Raw genomic sequence first — 16,668 nt, forward strand, 5'->3', positions numbered from 1 at the left:
ATGTTTATATGTTAAAGCATTATATTAGGAAAATTGCTTGCAAAAATGTATATATTAGACAAAAATGTGAACTTTAAAAAAAACCACTCAAAGTTTAGGATGAACCAGACTTAAGACTGGAAAAGTTCTTAAAGTTCGAGATGAACCAAATTTAAGATTGGAAAAATGAGAAGCTGAGAGAAACTGAAATTGACAGATTTATCCATCCCTAATGTATGCATGTAGAATATTAATCATACTACATATAACCCATTCACATTTTTGCAAAGCTCTTGGTGTTAATCCTTTTCACAATTAAGTGGAAAGATGTTTATGTGTTTCTAAGGTTATCCAGAAATGAACTGAGGTTGATACAACTCTCTGAATTCTGGACTAATTTTCCATGAAACACTTTTTTTGCTATCTAAAATTAGGATCACCTTTGCCAATGTCTTGCCTTTGATAAAGGGGTCATAGCTCAACATGCACTGCATCCAGAAGGTCTTAGGTTCAGACCTTTGCATCTCCAGGTACACAGTGGAGGCTGGTGGCTCCGATGTCAGTGGGGCGGTGAATCCACTCCAGGTTTCAGTAACCAGTCAGAACTGTAAAGGAGCTATCCAAGGTGCTTCACACTTTGGATAGCGCCTTTAGAGTTCTGACTGAAACCTGGAGCAGATCTACTGCCCCACTAACATCAGAGCCACCAGCCTCCACTGACTTTAACACATGTTGAACCATTTACAAGACTAGGTCCAAACACATAAATCCAGGGAAAGGTCAACTGAATGCATTTTAAAGTGTTATAGGAATCAGTCTTTGGTGTCCTGTGCCAGTCACATACCAAAAACAAACACCAAAATCCAGCTCCCAGTTGTTCGGTGAGTGATTCTGTGACCATCTCAGATCCCCTCTACTGGTGGTGGAGAATCTTTTTCCTATGAAAGTCTGTTGACCCACAGGAAGAGTCCATGGGGGCACCAGTTGATGGTGCGTGGAGCCAGAGCCAAAAGCAGGTGGAGTCTGCAGTACTGCAAGGTTACCTAGTTCTTTCTCTGTGTGCCATCCCATCCTCACTCTACTTTGCACAAATGTGCACACACGGAGATGAAGAGATTTCCCCAAGGGGATGTCTGGAGATCTATAGTGAGCTGAGCCAGAAGATGCTGAGGGCCACATGAAATTTGGCCGAGGGTCACATGAGGCCCTTGAACCAAGCTTTCCCACACCAGTCCTATATCACCCAATCCAAACTAATCTCACACCCATGTAGAAGAAATATGGGTCTCTATTGACATTGAGCAATAAGTACAACCTATGTCCCATGAAGCCGTCTTTGATCTTCATGATCCAGAATTGCACTAGATGTCATCACCTGCAATTCTGCTAGCATTCCTCTCTGTAAATTGCATTTGTACCATAGATGTTATTATTCTACTTGTGCATTCACTCCTGCTGCTTCCCAAGCCATTCTAACCATTTCTTGTGGCCCCTTCACTGTGTTCATTCTCTCCCTGTCTCTGCTCTTCCTTTACTAAGGATTCCTCCTCTTCCCTCTCGGCATTTGCCATTCCCCAAAGACCAACTGTAACTTGTCTCCCCCCGCCCCTCCCACTTTCTTCTGTTCCAAAGCATGTTTTAAAAGCCCTGGAGCATCTCTCTGAATACCACCCCAGATTTGCACTGACTTATTAAAACTGTCCCTCACTTCATGAATCCCTGATCTTCACCATACTTCCGTGGTCACCTGGATTTTCTTGTTGCTCTCACAGCCATTGTGATGCCTGCTAACTTAAAAAAACCCTCTGTTCCACTGCATTCCAGTTATAGGAAAAGTCGCACCCAGGCTCCCCCGACCTGTGGATGCAGTTCTTATCATTCCCAGCCAGCATGGTCATTGGCTGGGAAGGATGGGAATTGTGGTCCAACACAACTGGAGGGCACCATGCTAACTTCGAGCATGTAGCAAGAGCATCATAGATAACCATCACTGTTCTGCTGGCACACACAAGGTTTCACTTTTAATATGCCATTGCTAAGCATGTTTTGCGTGGGTTGAGTGGGGAGGGGATCAAGAGACAAATTCACCAAGTGCTAGGGATGCACATGACCACGTGTGTTGCCAGTGCTGGAACTCAGACCAAGCTATGCTTCTCCCAGTGTCTATGATGCACTGAATGAGCCATTAATGCAGTCCCTAATCATGTAGAAACCTCTGTTTTCAGCCCCTTCGCCCACATAGAACCTACAAACCTGGTTTGGGGCTTTTCTTAAAACACAACCAGTTTCATCTCACATAGTGGCTCAGGATAGTCCATCAAGTATCTCTCAGTTTCATTATTTATAACAGCCTCCTCCAACCTGTTGCCCTCCAGATGTGTTGGGCAGTGGAAGCTGGTGGCTCCGATTTCAGTGGGTCTCTAAGTCTGCTCTGGCTTTCAGTCAGAACCACTCAGAACTCTAAAGGAGCTATCCAAGGTTCTGAATCCATTTGGTTGGGTTCAGCATCATAGATAGCTTCTTTAGAGTTCTGATGGGTTCTGACGGAAACCCAGAGCAGTTTTATAGCCCCACTGAAATTGGAGCCACCAGCCTCCACTGGTGTTGGGTAACAACTCCCGTCAACCCAGACCAGTCTGTCTGGGGAATGATTGGAGTTGTAGTCCAACACATCTGGAGGGCACCAGGTTGGGGGAGGATAATGTATAGGAAGACCAACGTTCTTGCATGGTTCCTTCCATTCAAGAAGTTTCACTTTTAGGGCTTCTGTTCTGTCACATATTTTAGGGCCCTAGGACACAGGAAGTTATTGCACTTCTGGTTTACTCTTCCTCCAAAGAGGGGTTGAAGACAGACAGATCTTGCATACATAAGATCACTGGCTCGTTTAGCAGGAATAACTACCACCCACAATTACCAACATGATTTATCAGCAATTAACTCAAGATCACGTAACAAAGATGAATTATTCCGTAAGAGGCCTGAATCACCCTGCCATACTTATAAGCACAGCTGAAAAAGATAGATACACACACACACCCCTTTTCAATTCTTGCTTATGTGGTTACTATGGCTACTGTGTGAATGCAATTGGGGGAAGTAGTTGTTCCGAATTAATTAAAATGGAATATAAGAACATTATCCAATGTAGGTAGCAGATTCACATTCCACCCACAATTAAAAGGGGAGAGGGGTTTATTCATTTACCATTCTTTATTCATTTACCATTCTTTAACCACTTTGATTGAAAATAAAAGGAAAATGAGCTTAGGGTGCAATCTATGCACACTTAGAAAAAAATCCTAAAACTCCCAACATTTCTGAGCTGGCATGGCAGGCTGGGGAATGCTGAAAGTTGTAGGACTTTTTTCTGTCTAATCATGCATAGGGTTGCACCCTTAAAATGTGGAAGAAGGTTATGGATCTTAAATATGCACCCTCTTGTTACCAATATTTTCTCCTGGAATTTGAGTAGTATTTGCTCCATCCATCCCAATTCTACTCTTCCTCTGAAGAGTAGTAAACATCATAGTAGTAATTATGCATAAACACTTTATAGAGAAATAAAAGCAAAAATAAATATACAGGTCTCTGCCCCAAGAATCATACAGTCTAAATTGTGCTGTTTTATATGGGCTGCTAGGCGCCCTGGGCACCTTGTGAAGAAGGGTGGGATATCCATCAAATAAATATTAACTAAGGGCACAATCCTGTGTATGTTTAGCCAGAAAAAAAAAAGTCCTACAACTTCCAGCATTCCCCATGCTGGGGATGCTGGGAGTTGTAGGACTTTTTTCAGTCTAAACATGGGTAGGATTGTACCCTAATAGATTATAAAATAAACAATTCTAGATTGTAGAAAGAGGAAAGGAATGAAGACAGGAATGACGGCTGCCCAATACTGTTAGTCTTTCTTTCCTTTGGTGATGAAAGAGAAGTAATGAGTTAAGCAAAAGACTTGTTCCTTGGGAAGCTGGCTTTCGAGGAGAGCGCCCGCAGCAGCACAGGCGTTCTAGAAGGGAGCTGCAGGAATAAGGGGAAGCCTGGAAGAAGAAACATATCCAAGCGACTCTGCAGTGCAGCATCCACATGCAGCCAGCCCCTCCCTCCTCAACGAGAGGACGGCTAGTCGAAGAATCACTAACTATGCAGGCTAACAATGGTGCGTCTCATGCGCGAAATCTCCACGCTTAGATGCTTATTGACTTGCGCATTTCGCTTTTTGCTAAGCGACGTGATATTGACAAAGAGGGGGGGGGGTGATATTGACTAAGGACGAAGTACTTCAACTCCGTTCGAAGAAGACGGAGGCATGTCTCTCCCACCCCGCCCCGAGTCTTTGGCTTTGCCGAGTTTTTCTACCAAGCCCCATTTCCAGATTGAAAGGGACGTTTTCTTAACCATCTTCGCGAGTGGCGAAAATCGACAGCTGGGTTATTTTAATGTTGATGTTTTGATTTGATTTATGTTTTATTTTTATTATTGTTGTTATTAAAAGGTTATTTCTTCACGAAGTAGTAAATGCAGTGAAAAAAACTAAGCCAGAGATAAAACAGTGGCTAATAAACAGCCTTACTTTAAAATAAAATTTAAAAAACGCCCGGGGTCTTTGGACAAGCAAAGGACATTTCCTACTTACCCCACCATTATCACAAAAAATAAAACAGAAAACCTTCCAATAGGAGTAAAGGAGTCCTAACTAAGCAGGTAAATAAAGTTTATACCTCTGCTCTGGTTTTCAATCAAGAGGATTTTTTTTTCCCTTTAGCGTTAAAGAAAAGACAGAAAACACACGCAAATTACAAGGGTAGGACAAACTCGTTCAAACTTAGGAAAGTGTTAAGTTTACTCTCAGATGCTTGGAGGGATCTGGATCAATCGCGGCTTGGTCCACATGCCTGATGTTTTTTGTTGGGGTGGGGGTGGGTTTCTTTTCCTTTCCTCTTTTTTTTATGGTGATGAAGTGTAAAAGTAACAAGTAGCCCCGATCATAGGACACGGGTGTTCGCCTAATCTGATCACCTTTCTGCCTCTTTATGGGGCTATTGGATGTCTCTTAACTGCTACCAGCGGGTTTGTTCTGGACGCCTTGTTCAACTTTACGCGGGGTAGGATTTGGGGGAATGTCCCCACCACCACCTCTCTCACTCTCTCTAGGTGGGGGGGGGAGATTGCAGAAGGGGGGAGCAGCGGAGGAAATCTCTGAAACTGAGCATCCCTTGGGTCCCAAGGAAGAGTGCAAATTCCAGCTGGCCTTCAAGTGCAAGGTGAGACCCAAGGCAGAGGGCTTCGCTTTGACTGGATCATGCGTCCATGAGGATCACACCCCCATTCGGGGTTAATTGTGTTTACTCTAAAGTAAGTCCCATTGTATTCGGTGAGGCTTGCTCCCAGGTAATGGTGCATTTTGCAACCTTAAACGTGCTTATCGTCTTTCTTTGGATTATGACCACATAACGGCATGTGTCATATACTTTATATACGTTTTGGATTGTTACAGTCTCAAGGTTGCCTTCAGTTTTCGGTAAATTACATTTCTGGTTTTCAAATAATACACCTTTCTCCGACTTGTCCACCCCACCTCAAAGTTTTTCTTCTTTCATTTTACTTGTTAAAAAAATAAATAAATCAAGAAACACCAAATAGTTTCCATTGTCAACGTGGCTTCTGCTAAAATCAGTTCACCTAACTTAAACTTGCATTCCTCTCTAAGAACAAAATATTTAACAATCCTATACCTGTCTACTCAGAGGTAAGTCCCACTGAGTTTAATGGGACTTACTCCTGGGAAAGTTGGCATTATAGCCTTTAAGTGTTTCGCTTTGTTTAGCAACGGGCCAGACTTGAATGAATTTGGGCACGAACAGTCTGTTTACTTGAATGCAAGTTTCACAGTTTTCAAGGAGACTTGCTGTCGTGTAAGCATCCATAATATACCAGTCACATTTCCCAACACAGGAAAGCCAAGACTATCCCGAATTTGATCCTGATTTATTTTAAGTAATCTGTATGTAACATAGTGAATAGTAAGTTTCATTGTGGGTAGGGGTGGGGTAGGGTGAATCCCAAAAAGTTAAAGTTGATCACATCATCAGCTTAAAAAAATAAATCATCTATTTAATTCTACAAGAGCCACCGAGGAAACAGACACGGTGATCGAAGGCGAAAGCAAACGGCATTTGAAAACATACAAGACTATTTGTGACGGTGCTTTTTCCGCCCCTTCTTTGCAACCCGAAGGTTGCTGAAGACAGACTACGCGACTCACTGTGTATGTTACGTGTCTTTCACCCATTGTAACTCTCAAAGCACTTCAGAAAGCTTTGTGAATGCTCTAGGTCGCATCTTTAGAAAAAGAGGCGACCCAGAGCTGTACGAGATAGATAACAAGATAGCAGAGTTGCTCCGAAAAGCATCAGCGATGGATCACGCCAGGACTTGGAGTCCCGCAGGTTTTTGCTACTGGACTTAACGCAGCGCCTTTCGATAGGAAATCTTAAGCAAGCGAAGGGAGCATCTGTAGCTCCCTCTTTTTGGTAATGAATAACGGGTCTGTTTTCAAATTGTGTCGACTGGATACATCTGCTTTAGGGGGAACAAAAATCAGCTAATCAAACGCAGGCTAGGAGGAGGAAGAGGGGGTGGTCTGTTTCACAGAAAATTAGACAATAATCCAATGAGATCTTACGCCTTCCTCCTTTCTCCCTCCTACCTCTTCCCCCTCCCCAATTTCCCCCCAAACAAGCAAATACTCGCGCTTTTTAAAATGGCACGCAACTTATGCAACACTTTCTCTGCCATCCCCCACCCCCTTCTCCCCTCCATCCAGTTGCCAACTGGAAATCAAAGTAGGGATGGCTTGAAGGGAATTTAAAAAGAAAAAAAGAGCACTTGTCCAGGGTTTAGAGAGAATGCGGATAGGGGACAAGAGATCAGCTCTTTTGGAATGAGGACTCGAAAACAGGGTGTAATAATATATATTACAGTTTTTTATTAAAAAAAACAACAACCATTGACCGGCAACAGAAAGAAAGAGGCGAACGAGAAATAACTGTTGGGCTACAGCCGTGCGGCTCGATCCTGCTATACACGTTTGCTAGGAAGTAAATCCCACCATGTTCAGTGGGACTCCAAGGGTAAAGTATAGTACAGCCCTAGGCACATTTTGTATGCAACTTTCCACTGTTAAGTTCTACTTTTCAGTAAAATGTGTAGGGATGGGCTGTGAAAACACACACAAATGCATTTTGATCTGCGCATAATAAACGGGGTTCTGGTTCGAAGATCGCCTCTTTCAGTGCGGGTAACTGTACCGACCAACGCGTGTATGTCTCGGAAGATACCAGAGCGACGCGCGGCCCAATCTCTTCTCCCGGCTCACTCCTGCCCTTCAAACACACCTCGGTTTAAGTAAATCACTGCTTGAAGCTGAAGCTGTCCAGGGCCAGCTGCGACTCGCCTGAGCTTTGTATTCTTTTCTGTGTAAAACAAGTAAACACACAAACACACGGCGGCCGCACCAGACGGTTGGGGGGCAAACTGCCGAAGATCACCGCAGCCAGGCCAGTGACTGCCGCTTCGCAATCAAGCTGAGGACGCCGAAAGCAGCAAGCGAAGGAAACTTTTTCAATTCCCTCCCACGACGAAGCTTTCTCCCCCCCCCCCCGTCTGTGTGTTTTTTTTACAACTAGGGAAAGGAGACGTCGCTTCAAGGGAAAGCGAGATCGCTACTTTTTCTTTTCTTTTCCCTTTCCTTTCCTTTTATAGTTAGAGCATTTCCATAACCCCCCCTCCCCACATACACATACTTAAAAAAAAAAAAAGTCTGCCAAAACTTTGGGGAGGAAGAACTCATCGCATTTGGCTTCACTTTTACAGGCACCCATTTCAGCCTAAAAATATACTGGCGTTGTGGCTCCTTTTGCACGTGCCATAGGAACTGGAAACAAGTGTGCACGGGCCGGGGAGGACACATGCTCAGAGAGAGAGACGTGCGAAGTTCCTTCGGTTTTGGAGGGGCGGGGGACTTTCTTTCGAGACCAGACACCTACCCAAAGCCTAAAGCCCCCAACCGGTTCGATCTTGCCCTTGGGTGCGCGAAGCCTGAAACTGACAAACCCCGCGGAGAAAGCATCAAGTGCGATTGGAGATAGGCGTACGTTTCCCCGGGGAGTTTTCAGCTGCCGGGGTTAACTACGTGCAATCTTCCTTCGCCTCCTCCATCTCCTTATTCTCTCCCTCTTCTTCCTCCTCCTCCCCCGCCCCATCCTCTTCCTCCCTCCACACAACCTGCCCTAGCAAAGCAATCACTTGAGCTCCTTCTCCGCAGGTTGTCGCGTCCACTCTCCTGTGTTGCAGCCTCTCCCCGCCGCCGCACTCGCTTTTTTCCCTTTTTAAAAAGAGCTAACAGCGCCCACTAGGCGCAGGCCGCGTCTCTGCCGCCTCTCTAACCCCCTCCTCCCTCCCTGCCCGAGCGAGCAACTTGCGGCGCTTTTCGGCGCTGAACTTTTGCTCAACTCTTTCGCCGCCTCGGCTGAAGTTCACAAGCGATCCTCCTCACCCACCCACCCCTCCTCCCTCTCCCTCTCCCTCTCTGTCTCTCGCCGCCGCCGCCGCCGCCGCTGCCACCCCGGCAGACAAACAAACAGCGCCGGGCACAGCCAAGCCAAGCCGGGAACTTCCCCCATCAAGACAAAATAATAATAACCACAAACAGCCGTCCAAGCTCTGCTCCCCGGCAACCAACCCGCTTGACTTCGCCTACGCCGCGAGGTGGATGGAAACGAGCAAAGCAGCCCGGATCGGATCAGCCCGATTCTTTGCCGCGGGGTGCGTTGCAAAGCGGGGGGGGGGCAGGAGCTTCGGGGCCGGGGGCTGCCCCTCGCCCAGAGCAGGGAGATCCCCATCCATCCCACCCCACGCGCCCCACAGATCCCGGACGCCTCAGCCCGCCTGAGTCACATCATGGCAGAGAAGGGGAGAGAGGAAGCCAATAGAAAGAGCGATTGCACCTACTTGTGGCTAGTTTCCTCGCTCTGGCTTTGGATCTCATTGCTGCCCAAGTCCCGCGGACGTTGCTTGGATGGTGTTGGGGGGGAATCTGGGCGGGGGGGGATCAATGGATGGGCTTTTCCTCTCTCTCTCTCTCTCTCTCTCTTTTCCTCCTTTTTTTCCCTCCCGCACTCTTTTCTTTCTCTCTTTCTCACTCTCTCTCTCTCTCTCTTTCTCACTCTCTCTCTTTCTCTCAACCCCAAAGCTCGCTATCTCTCCAGCATTGTCAGTTTGGACACCTTCGCACATGCGCATGGGCTGCTTCTCTCAACCCCCCCCCCCTTCTCTCTCTCTCTCTCTCCCTCTCCCTCTCCCCCCCTCCACCAACATCTCCCGGTCGCCGCCAAAAAAAAAAAAAAAAAAGTTTGCAGCGATCTTTCACTTTTGGATTTGGGGATCTGCACAGAAGATCGCGGGAAAGAGCTAAAGGAGGTATCTGCCTGCTTCTGCTCCGCGCCTTCAAGGAAATCTGAAGCAGGGAGAGAAAAACAACACTGAAATAGACACGACCCGTTTAGATGCGCGCTTTTGAACTATTATGTGTAATTTATTAATTACTGATGAATTACGGATACTGGGGGTCCCTTTCCCCCCTACCCATCCGATCCATACCCGCCCCTTTCATCAGCAAATCATTATTTTGCGGTCCGATCCCAGGCACGTTTACTCGGAAGTAAGCCTCGCTGCGTTCCATGGACCAACACGGCGTCCGCGGCTTTTTTGTAGGATGAGGGGCTTTGACTCTTCAATCTATCTGCGCCTGAAGATTTCAGCCTCCAAGAGTCCGATGGAGAGAACCCCGAGTTTCCTCTAGGGGCAGTGGATTTTGACAGCCCTCCCCGATAGACAGAGAGAGGAGATTATGGGTGGAGAGGAAAGATGGGGTGCTAGCTGTGTAATAGCAAAACCGCTTCCTTCTGATCCCTAGACATCTAGGGGGAAAGGGAGAATAAATATTATTTATAATTCTTGATTATCCCTATAGGCCTTCTACTGAAGAGCAAGATAACCTCTTACAGCTCCTTGTGACTGGCACTTTCCCGTTAGTGTTTGTAGAAGGCGCAATGCAATGTCAGCATGTGGGATAACTGGTCAAACACTTACTCCAGAGAAGCCCTATTGATTCCAACGGGCATTTTTTCCCCACCTGGGAAAATGTGGGGGTAAGGGATGATTAGCAGAAGCTATCACTTTAAAGTACACGTCGGGCTTCGATCCTCCGGCCCTTTACTCTAGAGTAGTCCCTCCCTTTTTTGATCGCGGCCTTTCGGTGGCGTTCTCTCGCGTTGCATGCCTTCCCTCGCATCCCAGTCCTCGGCACACCTCCACCCCGATCCTAAGCTCATTTTCTTGAAAGTAAGCCCCATTAATCTCAGTAGAACATTCTGTGGATGCAACTGAACTTCGGGCAGCCGGATTCCATTCATGCGTATTCAAGAATTCAGTGGGGATTTTCTCCCAAAGAACTGCGTAAATAGAATTGCACCCTAAGTCTGCGGGGTTTAGGGCCCAAAGGCTGGTTTAATCCTCAGACCAGTCTTTAAAAAGAGAGGAGGACGAAAAGGAGAAGATGTATGCTATTAATAATATAACAGAGAGACCTAATCACACTTACGAGGGAGTCAGTCCCATTAAATTCAGTGGAACTTACTTCCGAGTAAACCTGCTTTGGATCCGGCTGCACAGGTGCAATCCTGTAGACCCTTAACTTGGGAGTACGTTTTAGTGAACCCAGGAGGACTTACTTCCACGTGAGCTTGTCTATAGGATCGGGCTGTGATATAATAATTATACAGTCGTTCACTACAGCAGACACCCGGGATGTGAAAGTCATTCATTTAAATCAATAGGACTTACTCCATCAAAGTAATATATTTCGGCTCGGAGTAAGGGATATAAACTGGGGAGAGGGAGGGTCTATTTGTACAATCATTCGAATCATTGTTTTGTCTTAAGAGCCCGTCAGATCTTTAATCCTCCTCTTGATATATATTTAATTAGACGGCGATAAATAATAAGAATCCTTTCATTCACTTTAATGACAAGGGATGGCTGAAGGGGGGGGGGGGCGTTTATTCGAGAACAGGACCTGTTTTAAAGGGACTGGCTCCTGGTCCTGTTTGGGATATGAATCAACCGAAGCTACATAATGGATTTTATTTTTTTATTTTTTTATTTTTTTTTTGCTCCGGAACAACCTCCTTCCACTAAACAGTTTTGTTCAATACCTTCTCGGCACTATTTATGTTCCCATTAATATCTGTTGCAAAATCCTGCCAGACACCATAAAAGAAAATTACGGTCTTTCAGACCCGATGCTGAGCCAGTTCTGTGCAAACAAGTCGCTCCGGATTTGGGGTTACAATTTCTCCTTCTCCTTCCACCCCCTACTGATAGCCACGGACAGGCATAGATGCTTCTGATCCTAAACACAATCCCTGGACGTCTAAATAATGGTCACAATGCAGCGCAGACATAGAAGTGTGTTTAAGCCCCGTTAATTTCCATAGGATTTAAAGGCACATCAATTAACTGTGCACTGGTTCATTTGTGGCCAGTGTGTTTAACTATCCTGTGCATTCTTCACTTCTGAGCAAGTGAGACTTCAGGTGTATAGCTGCAATTACATACGCGCAGTACGATCCTATACTTGTTTCCGAGAAAAAAATGCGTGGAATCGGGCTGTAAAAGGGAAGGGAGGGGAGGGAGAGAGAGAGAGGTAGAAGGGGAACTTTTTCCCCCCCTCTAACAGTACCCTACTCAGCAAAACCTCGAGTATGGGCTGCTCCAATCCCGAAGCCACCTTTATCATCACATGGCAACATGGAGAGCACAAAACACGCTTCCAAACTCTAAAGGCGAAAGTGGACGTGTGAATGGCACTGAGAATCCTCTATGCCATTTTTGGTGTGTGTGTGTGTGTTTTAAATGAGTATGTATGGCTTTGCGGGGAAATGGGGAGCTTCTAAAATATTTTTTAAACCCCTCGATAAAAAGAAGTATGAGCTGGAACTGAAGCCCCTTAGGTATAAAAATTTCTAGAGAGAGAAAAAGGGAAATAGCATCTCCATCTTCAACGTATTTACGTGAAGTAAAACAAGTTCATCGAGGATAGATTGATCGATGGCTGATAATCTTAAGAGCTAAGTGGGAAAAGGGGGGCTGGGGGGCCGAATGAAGGGACGGGGTAGCCATTCCCGGCTGCATCTTCATCTCCCTTTCTTGCCAGGGGCGCCACCTATTCCAACCCCTGAGCAAGGTTCTTGTGCCTTTAGGAGTCGCGGGCAGTGTGGAGAAATCCAACAGGTCCATTTCTGCGGCCCCAGGATTCCGAGAAAGTCTTCACCTGTTGAATACGCAGCTCTTAAAGGCACAGAGGGCGTGTCAGGGAGGGAAGGGGAGGAGGTGTCACTCTTTCTGTTGCCTGAGCTGCCACCTGTTGGCTTCCCCATCGCCTGTGTAAACGCAGGCAGACTTCAAGGATTATCACCTGGAAATCCTTCTTCTCCATCACCTCTGCCGCCCTTCCCCTTTTAGCTCTCAAGGCCTGCTGCCCCTTTGCTGCGTGCCAGAGGCTGGGAAAAATCTGGCCAGTGGGGAACAGACACACCCCTTTCTTTGAGCTTTGGGACTGAGCCTGAACAGCGCCAGTTCCCTAAACCGTCGGAGGCTCCATGCGTGTAAAGCGCTGCCTGCAGGGTAGCGAAGCATGGACCACAGCGGTGAAAGGGGCATTTCAGCGGATCTTGGGGGCCAGAGGATCTGGGCAATGAGGCACAGCGGAGAGAGAATCTGGGAAAGATTCCAAGGCAGCGCCAGGTGGTGTCACGGTTAGAGTGTCAGGCTAGAACTGGGTCGACCCAGTTTCGGATCTCCACTCCGCTATCCGTGGGTGGCTGCAGTTCGATCGTTTTGACTCTGGGCTAAATCGTTTTACACCCTCTCCCATTTAGATGGATGATCGTGTGTGTTGCTTTTCACTTGTTTCGAAAGGTGGCAAGACAACCTGCTGCGCTTGGGGGCCCGCCTGCTGAGCGGAGCCGTGGACTTCTGCCCTGGCGGCACCACTGCCAGCCTAAAGTTCACTTGAGCCGGTCGTTACCGCTGAGCCTAGCCTACCCCGCAGGATTGTCTTGAAGATAAACAGCGGGAGGGGAGGGACCCATGGACGGTGCGCCCTTGGGCTCCTTGAAGGAAAGGCGGGATATAAACGTAACAAGCAAATAAGCAAACAATCTCTTCTGACACCACATTCAGTAGGATAAGGACTTAACGTGGGTATTTGTTTTGTTGAAGATAAAAAGCTGAATTCCAAAACATTCTGACAGCCCATTTGTATCCAGAGGTGAGACCCCGCTGAGCAGGTGGGTTTACTCCCAAGGAAAAGTATAACTTGAGAGCCATGTGCAAAGCCTACCTATGCACTAGCACCCCTTTGGACTAAACGCCACTGAATATAACAGGAGCATATTCCTGAGTAAACATGTGTAGGGTCGGGCTCTCAGAACCCAATCATGTTTTTACCTGCTGAGTTGAACGAGGTTTAGTATCAGGTGAAATCTGAGTAAACATGGTTAGACTCGAAAATTAAATGAAACAGTAAATGTCATACACTGCTACCTAGCTTTATGAAATATAGTTAAGAATCATTCTCAGATAGTTAGATACGCACCTACCCCTGTCAGTTTCTTCCAAATACTTTCACTTAATATATAGGTGGGCCAATCCCCCTTGCCCGTAGCCAGAATTGAAACAGCTGCGGCTTCAGTATCCTACACCGATGCCTGGCGGCTATTAAATCATTCCATTACCCCTTGTAGGCTTACACATTGCGATCCTATACGTTCTTACTCGAAATAAGAGTACCTGGGATCGCAGTGGTGGAGCGCGGTCTTTTAATATATTTATTCAGGAGTAGATCCCACAGAATTTAATGGGATTTACTCTTAAGTAAATGTAGGATTGTAGACCTGCTGCCCTCGGCTAAGTATGTTTATTCGGAAAACCTAGTAGTGTGTATAGGTTCGCCACTCTAATATGCGAAGTGGTTTTTAGCCACAGAGGCGGCTCCATCCTAAATCCAACATTCTTCAGGTCCCCCACTCTTGCTTAAATCTCCCATTGAAATCAGTGGGACGCGTAGGGCGATCCTTAGCAGGTTTTACTCAGAAGGAACGGGACTGACTACCAATGCATGCATAAGATCGTTAGCCTCAGAAGTGCTTCGCTTTGGCTAAGGGCGCGTGTCCGTTGCCTTGATGGCCTTTACAATCACCTTTGTGAGCGTAAGGTTAACTCTTCCCATTTTGCAGACGGGGAACTGAGGCTGAGAGAAAGTGACTTGCCGAGAGGAAGTGACTTGCCCATGACCATCCAGGGAGTTTGCGGCTGACGCGGCACAATTTTGCAAGAGGAGGAGGGGGAGATGCAGTCAACACAAGGCTCACTTCTCCCCAATTCTTGATCAAACGCGAGGTGAGCTCGGGCTCCGGGGGCTGGAGGGCGGGGGAACACGCGTAGTTTTCGAAGAATTTCATGCCACAGTCAAAACACTACGCAGTAAAACAAAAACAAAACGATCCAGAGGCCGCGACGTTTCAGGCTTTGAAAACCCGAGTCACCTATAATTGCCCAATCTCTTGGCCTCTCCCCGGCCCCGTCCGAGACCCTCCACCACAAAGAGGAGAAAGCGGGGGGCGTGGGCTCGTTTCTTTCCCTGTGGCGACGAGCGTGCGCACCGGATTCCTCTACGGAGCCCACGTGGGTCTGAGGCTGCGGGAACGCTAGGGCCCTTACGGGTTGTCAGTTTCACGCCTCGCCGTGTCAATTTCACCTGTTCGGCTTCTCGGGCGCCTTTGAATCAAGAGCAGCCGGAGCAGGTGCGCTCTCTCCGTCCGTCTCTCAAACAGGGAGGCCGTCGGACGGCCGCGCCATCTGTATTTATTTCTCATGAGCCAGACCTAGATCCTGATATATCGATATCCCCCAGCAGCGAGGAACAGAAGTCGGGCAACGTTTAACCCCTTCTTCCAAACCTTCCGGCTGCTGCACCGGCCACGAATCCGTTTCCGTTGAACTTTTGGGCTTGTTGTTATTTGGTTTGTAAAGCCACGTTGCTGGAGCGCCTTCTGTTCTAAAGCCTCCAAATTGGGGGGCGGGGGGGTCGATGACTGTAATGAATGGTTGGTACGTTTCTTTCCCAAGCGAATGAGACGCTGTTCCCCCTCCTCAACACCCTTCGGTAAAAAATAAAAATACACAGACACGTGGTTTCAAGAATAAAGCATCATAGTGCTTTATGATCCCACGTTCTCACTGGGTAGGTGTGCGTTTTAAAAATACATGTTCGGGAAAAACAGCCCAGTGTCCACGGCTTTCGAATACCGTCCTTTGTGCAACAGGATTTTTTTTTTTCCTCGCGTCGAACCTAACTGAACATGCCCCGCAGTCTATTTGGAAAGAAAGGTGGAGAAGGGGCGACTTTAATTTTATTTTTTTAATTATTTTTTCTTCCTCTTGATCATGGAATTTGTTGCACCATTGTCTTTGTGCAGTGAACTCTGCGTGATGTTATTCAGTCTCAGACACACACACACACACACACACACACACAGCTACCAATGGAGGAAGATTAATTTAATCATTGTAATGTAATTATTAATACTGTTTACCCAATGCTTGATTTCAGGTTTTGCTGTTAAGAAATTAAAGCTTTTGCTGGTTGACTAGAGCTGATAATATGGGAGCTTTTTGTAGTCCAGGTGGACATTAAAACATTAAAAAAAAAGAACATATATTATTATTTAAAGTCTCAGGACTCCCGGCCTTCAGCCATGGGGCTCAATTAGCCAAAATGGAAACAATTTTCAGTCATTGCAATAACTCACTGTTCTACAGATCGCTTTCAAAATACACACTTTTATTATGATATGCTGACCTCAGTGGCGTGAAGTGGCATGCCTAGAAAAAGAGGGGAGGGGAAGGCTGGGGGGAGAAGGAACTCTCTCTCCCAAGCCCCCTTGGGCTATAATTATTAGAAATTAATTGGGTTCAGGACCCTGGGTAGCATTGGGTAAATTAATAGCGTGTCTGGTTGCTTACAGTTGAGTGTGTAGACCACAGGAGAGAGAGAGAGAGTCACAAACGTGCCATTCAGACAACACTCAGCAACGCACATAACCCCCAAATCCCCAATCGCTGGAGGTTGGATTTTTTTAAAAAAATAATTTTTAATAAGGGTTTTTTTTCGTTTATAAGATCCACCTCTATTTTAATCTTCCCGATCTGAATCAGTGGGTGTGGGAGGTGTGGGTGCACGTAATGGACCGTGGCTGGTTTTATTTGCCTCTGATTTTTCTCCTCTGTAATGTGGGCTCTTTCCTCCACCACCTCTTTTTCTTTTCTTTTCTTTTTTTTTCCTTCCAGGGGGCTACTTAGGGGTTAAAATCAAAGCGAAGGCCCCTGTATACTTGGAACTGTCGCGCTCAGAGTCAAAGTGGAAAAGGGAGCCTTGGGCTAAAGGAAATTACTGCGAGCTTGCGTGACCTTTCCGAGAGGTAATCAATCAAGTGATCAACAGGGATATTTATCATTTCTCGATGGGGCTACTTTACAAATGCACAAGGAAGGGGTGGGGAA

At 46.6% G+C, this 16,668-nt stretch overlaps 1 protein-coding gene across 2 annotated transcripts in view; it reads right to left on the bottom strand.

The window, feature by feature from the left end:
• The window catches only part of MECOM (MDS1 and EVI1 complex locus), a 718,633-nt gene extending 709,375 nt beyond the window's left edge, over positions 1-9,258 (bottom strand). The window contains exon 1 of one of the 2 annotated variants that reach the window (XM_084847471.1): positions 8,995-9,258. In XM_084847471.1, the coding sequence (XP_084703597.1) occupies positions 8,995-9,031 (37 nt within the window). In that variant the 5' untranslated portion in view covers positions 9,032-9,258. The remainder of the gene's footprint in view (positions 1-8,994) is intronic. The other variant, XM_084847470.1, reaches the window with a different exon arrangement.
• Positions 9,259-16,668: the final 7,410 nt, after the last annotated feature.

This window comes from Heloderma suspectum, chromosome 3 (assembly GCF_057233095.1).
Source record: "Heloderma suspectum isolate Gila_16-S chromosome 3, 16-S_ref, whole genome shotgun sequence".
Lineage (NCBI taxonomy): Eukaryota > Metazoa > Chordata > Lepidosauria > Squamata > Helodermatidae > Heloderma > Heloderma suspectum.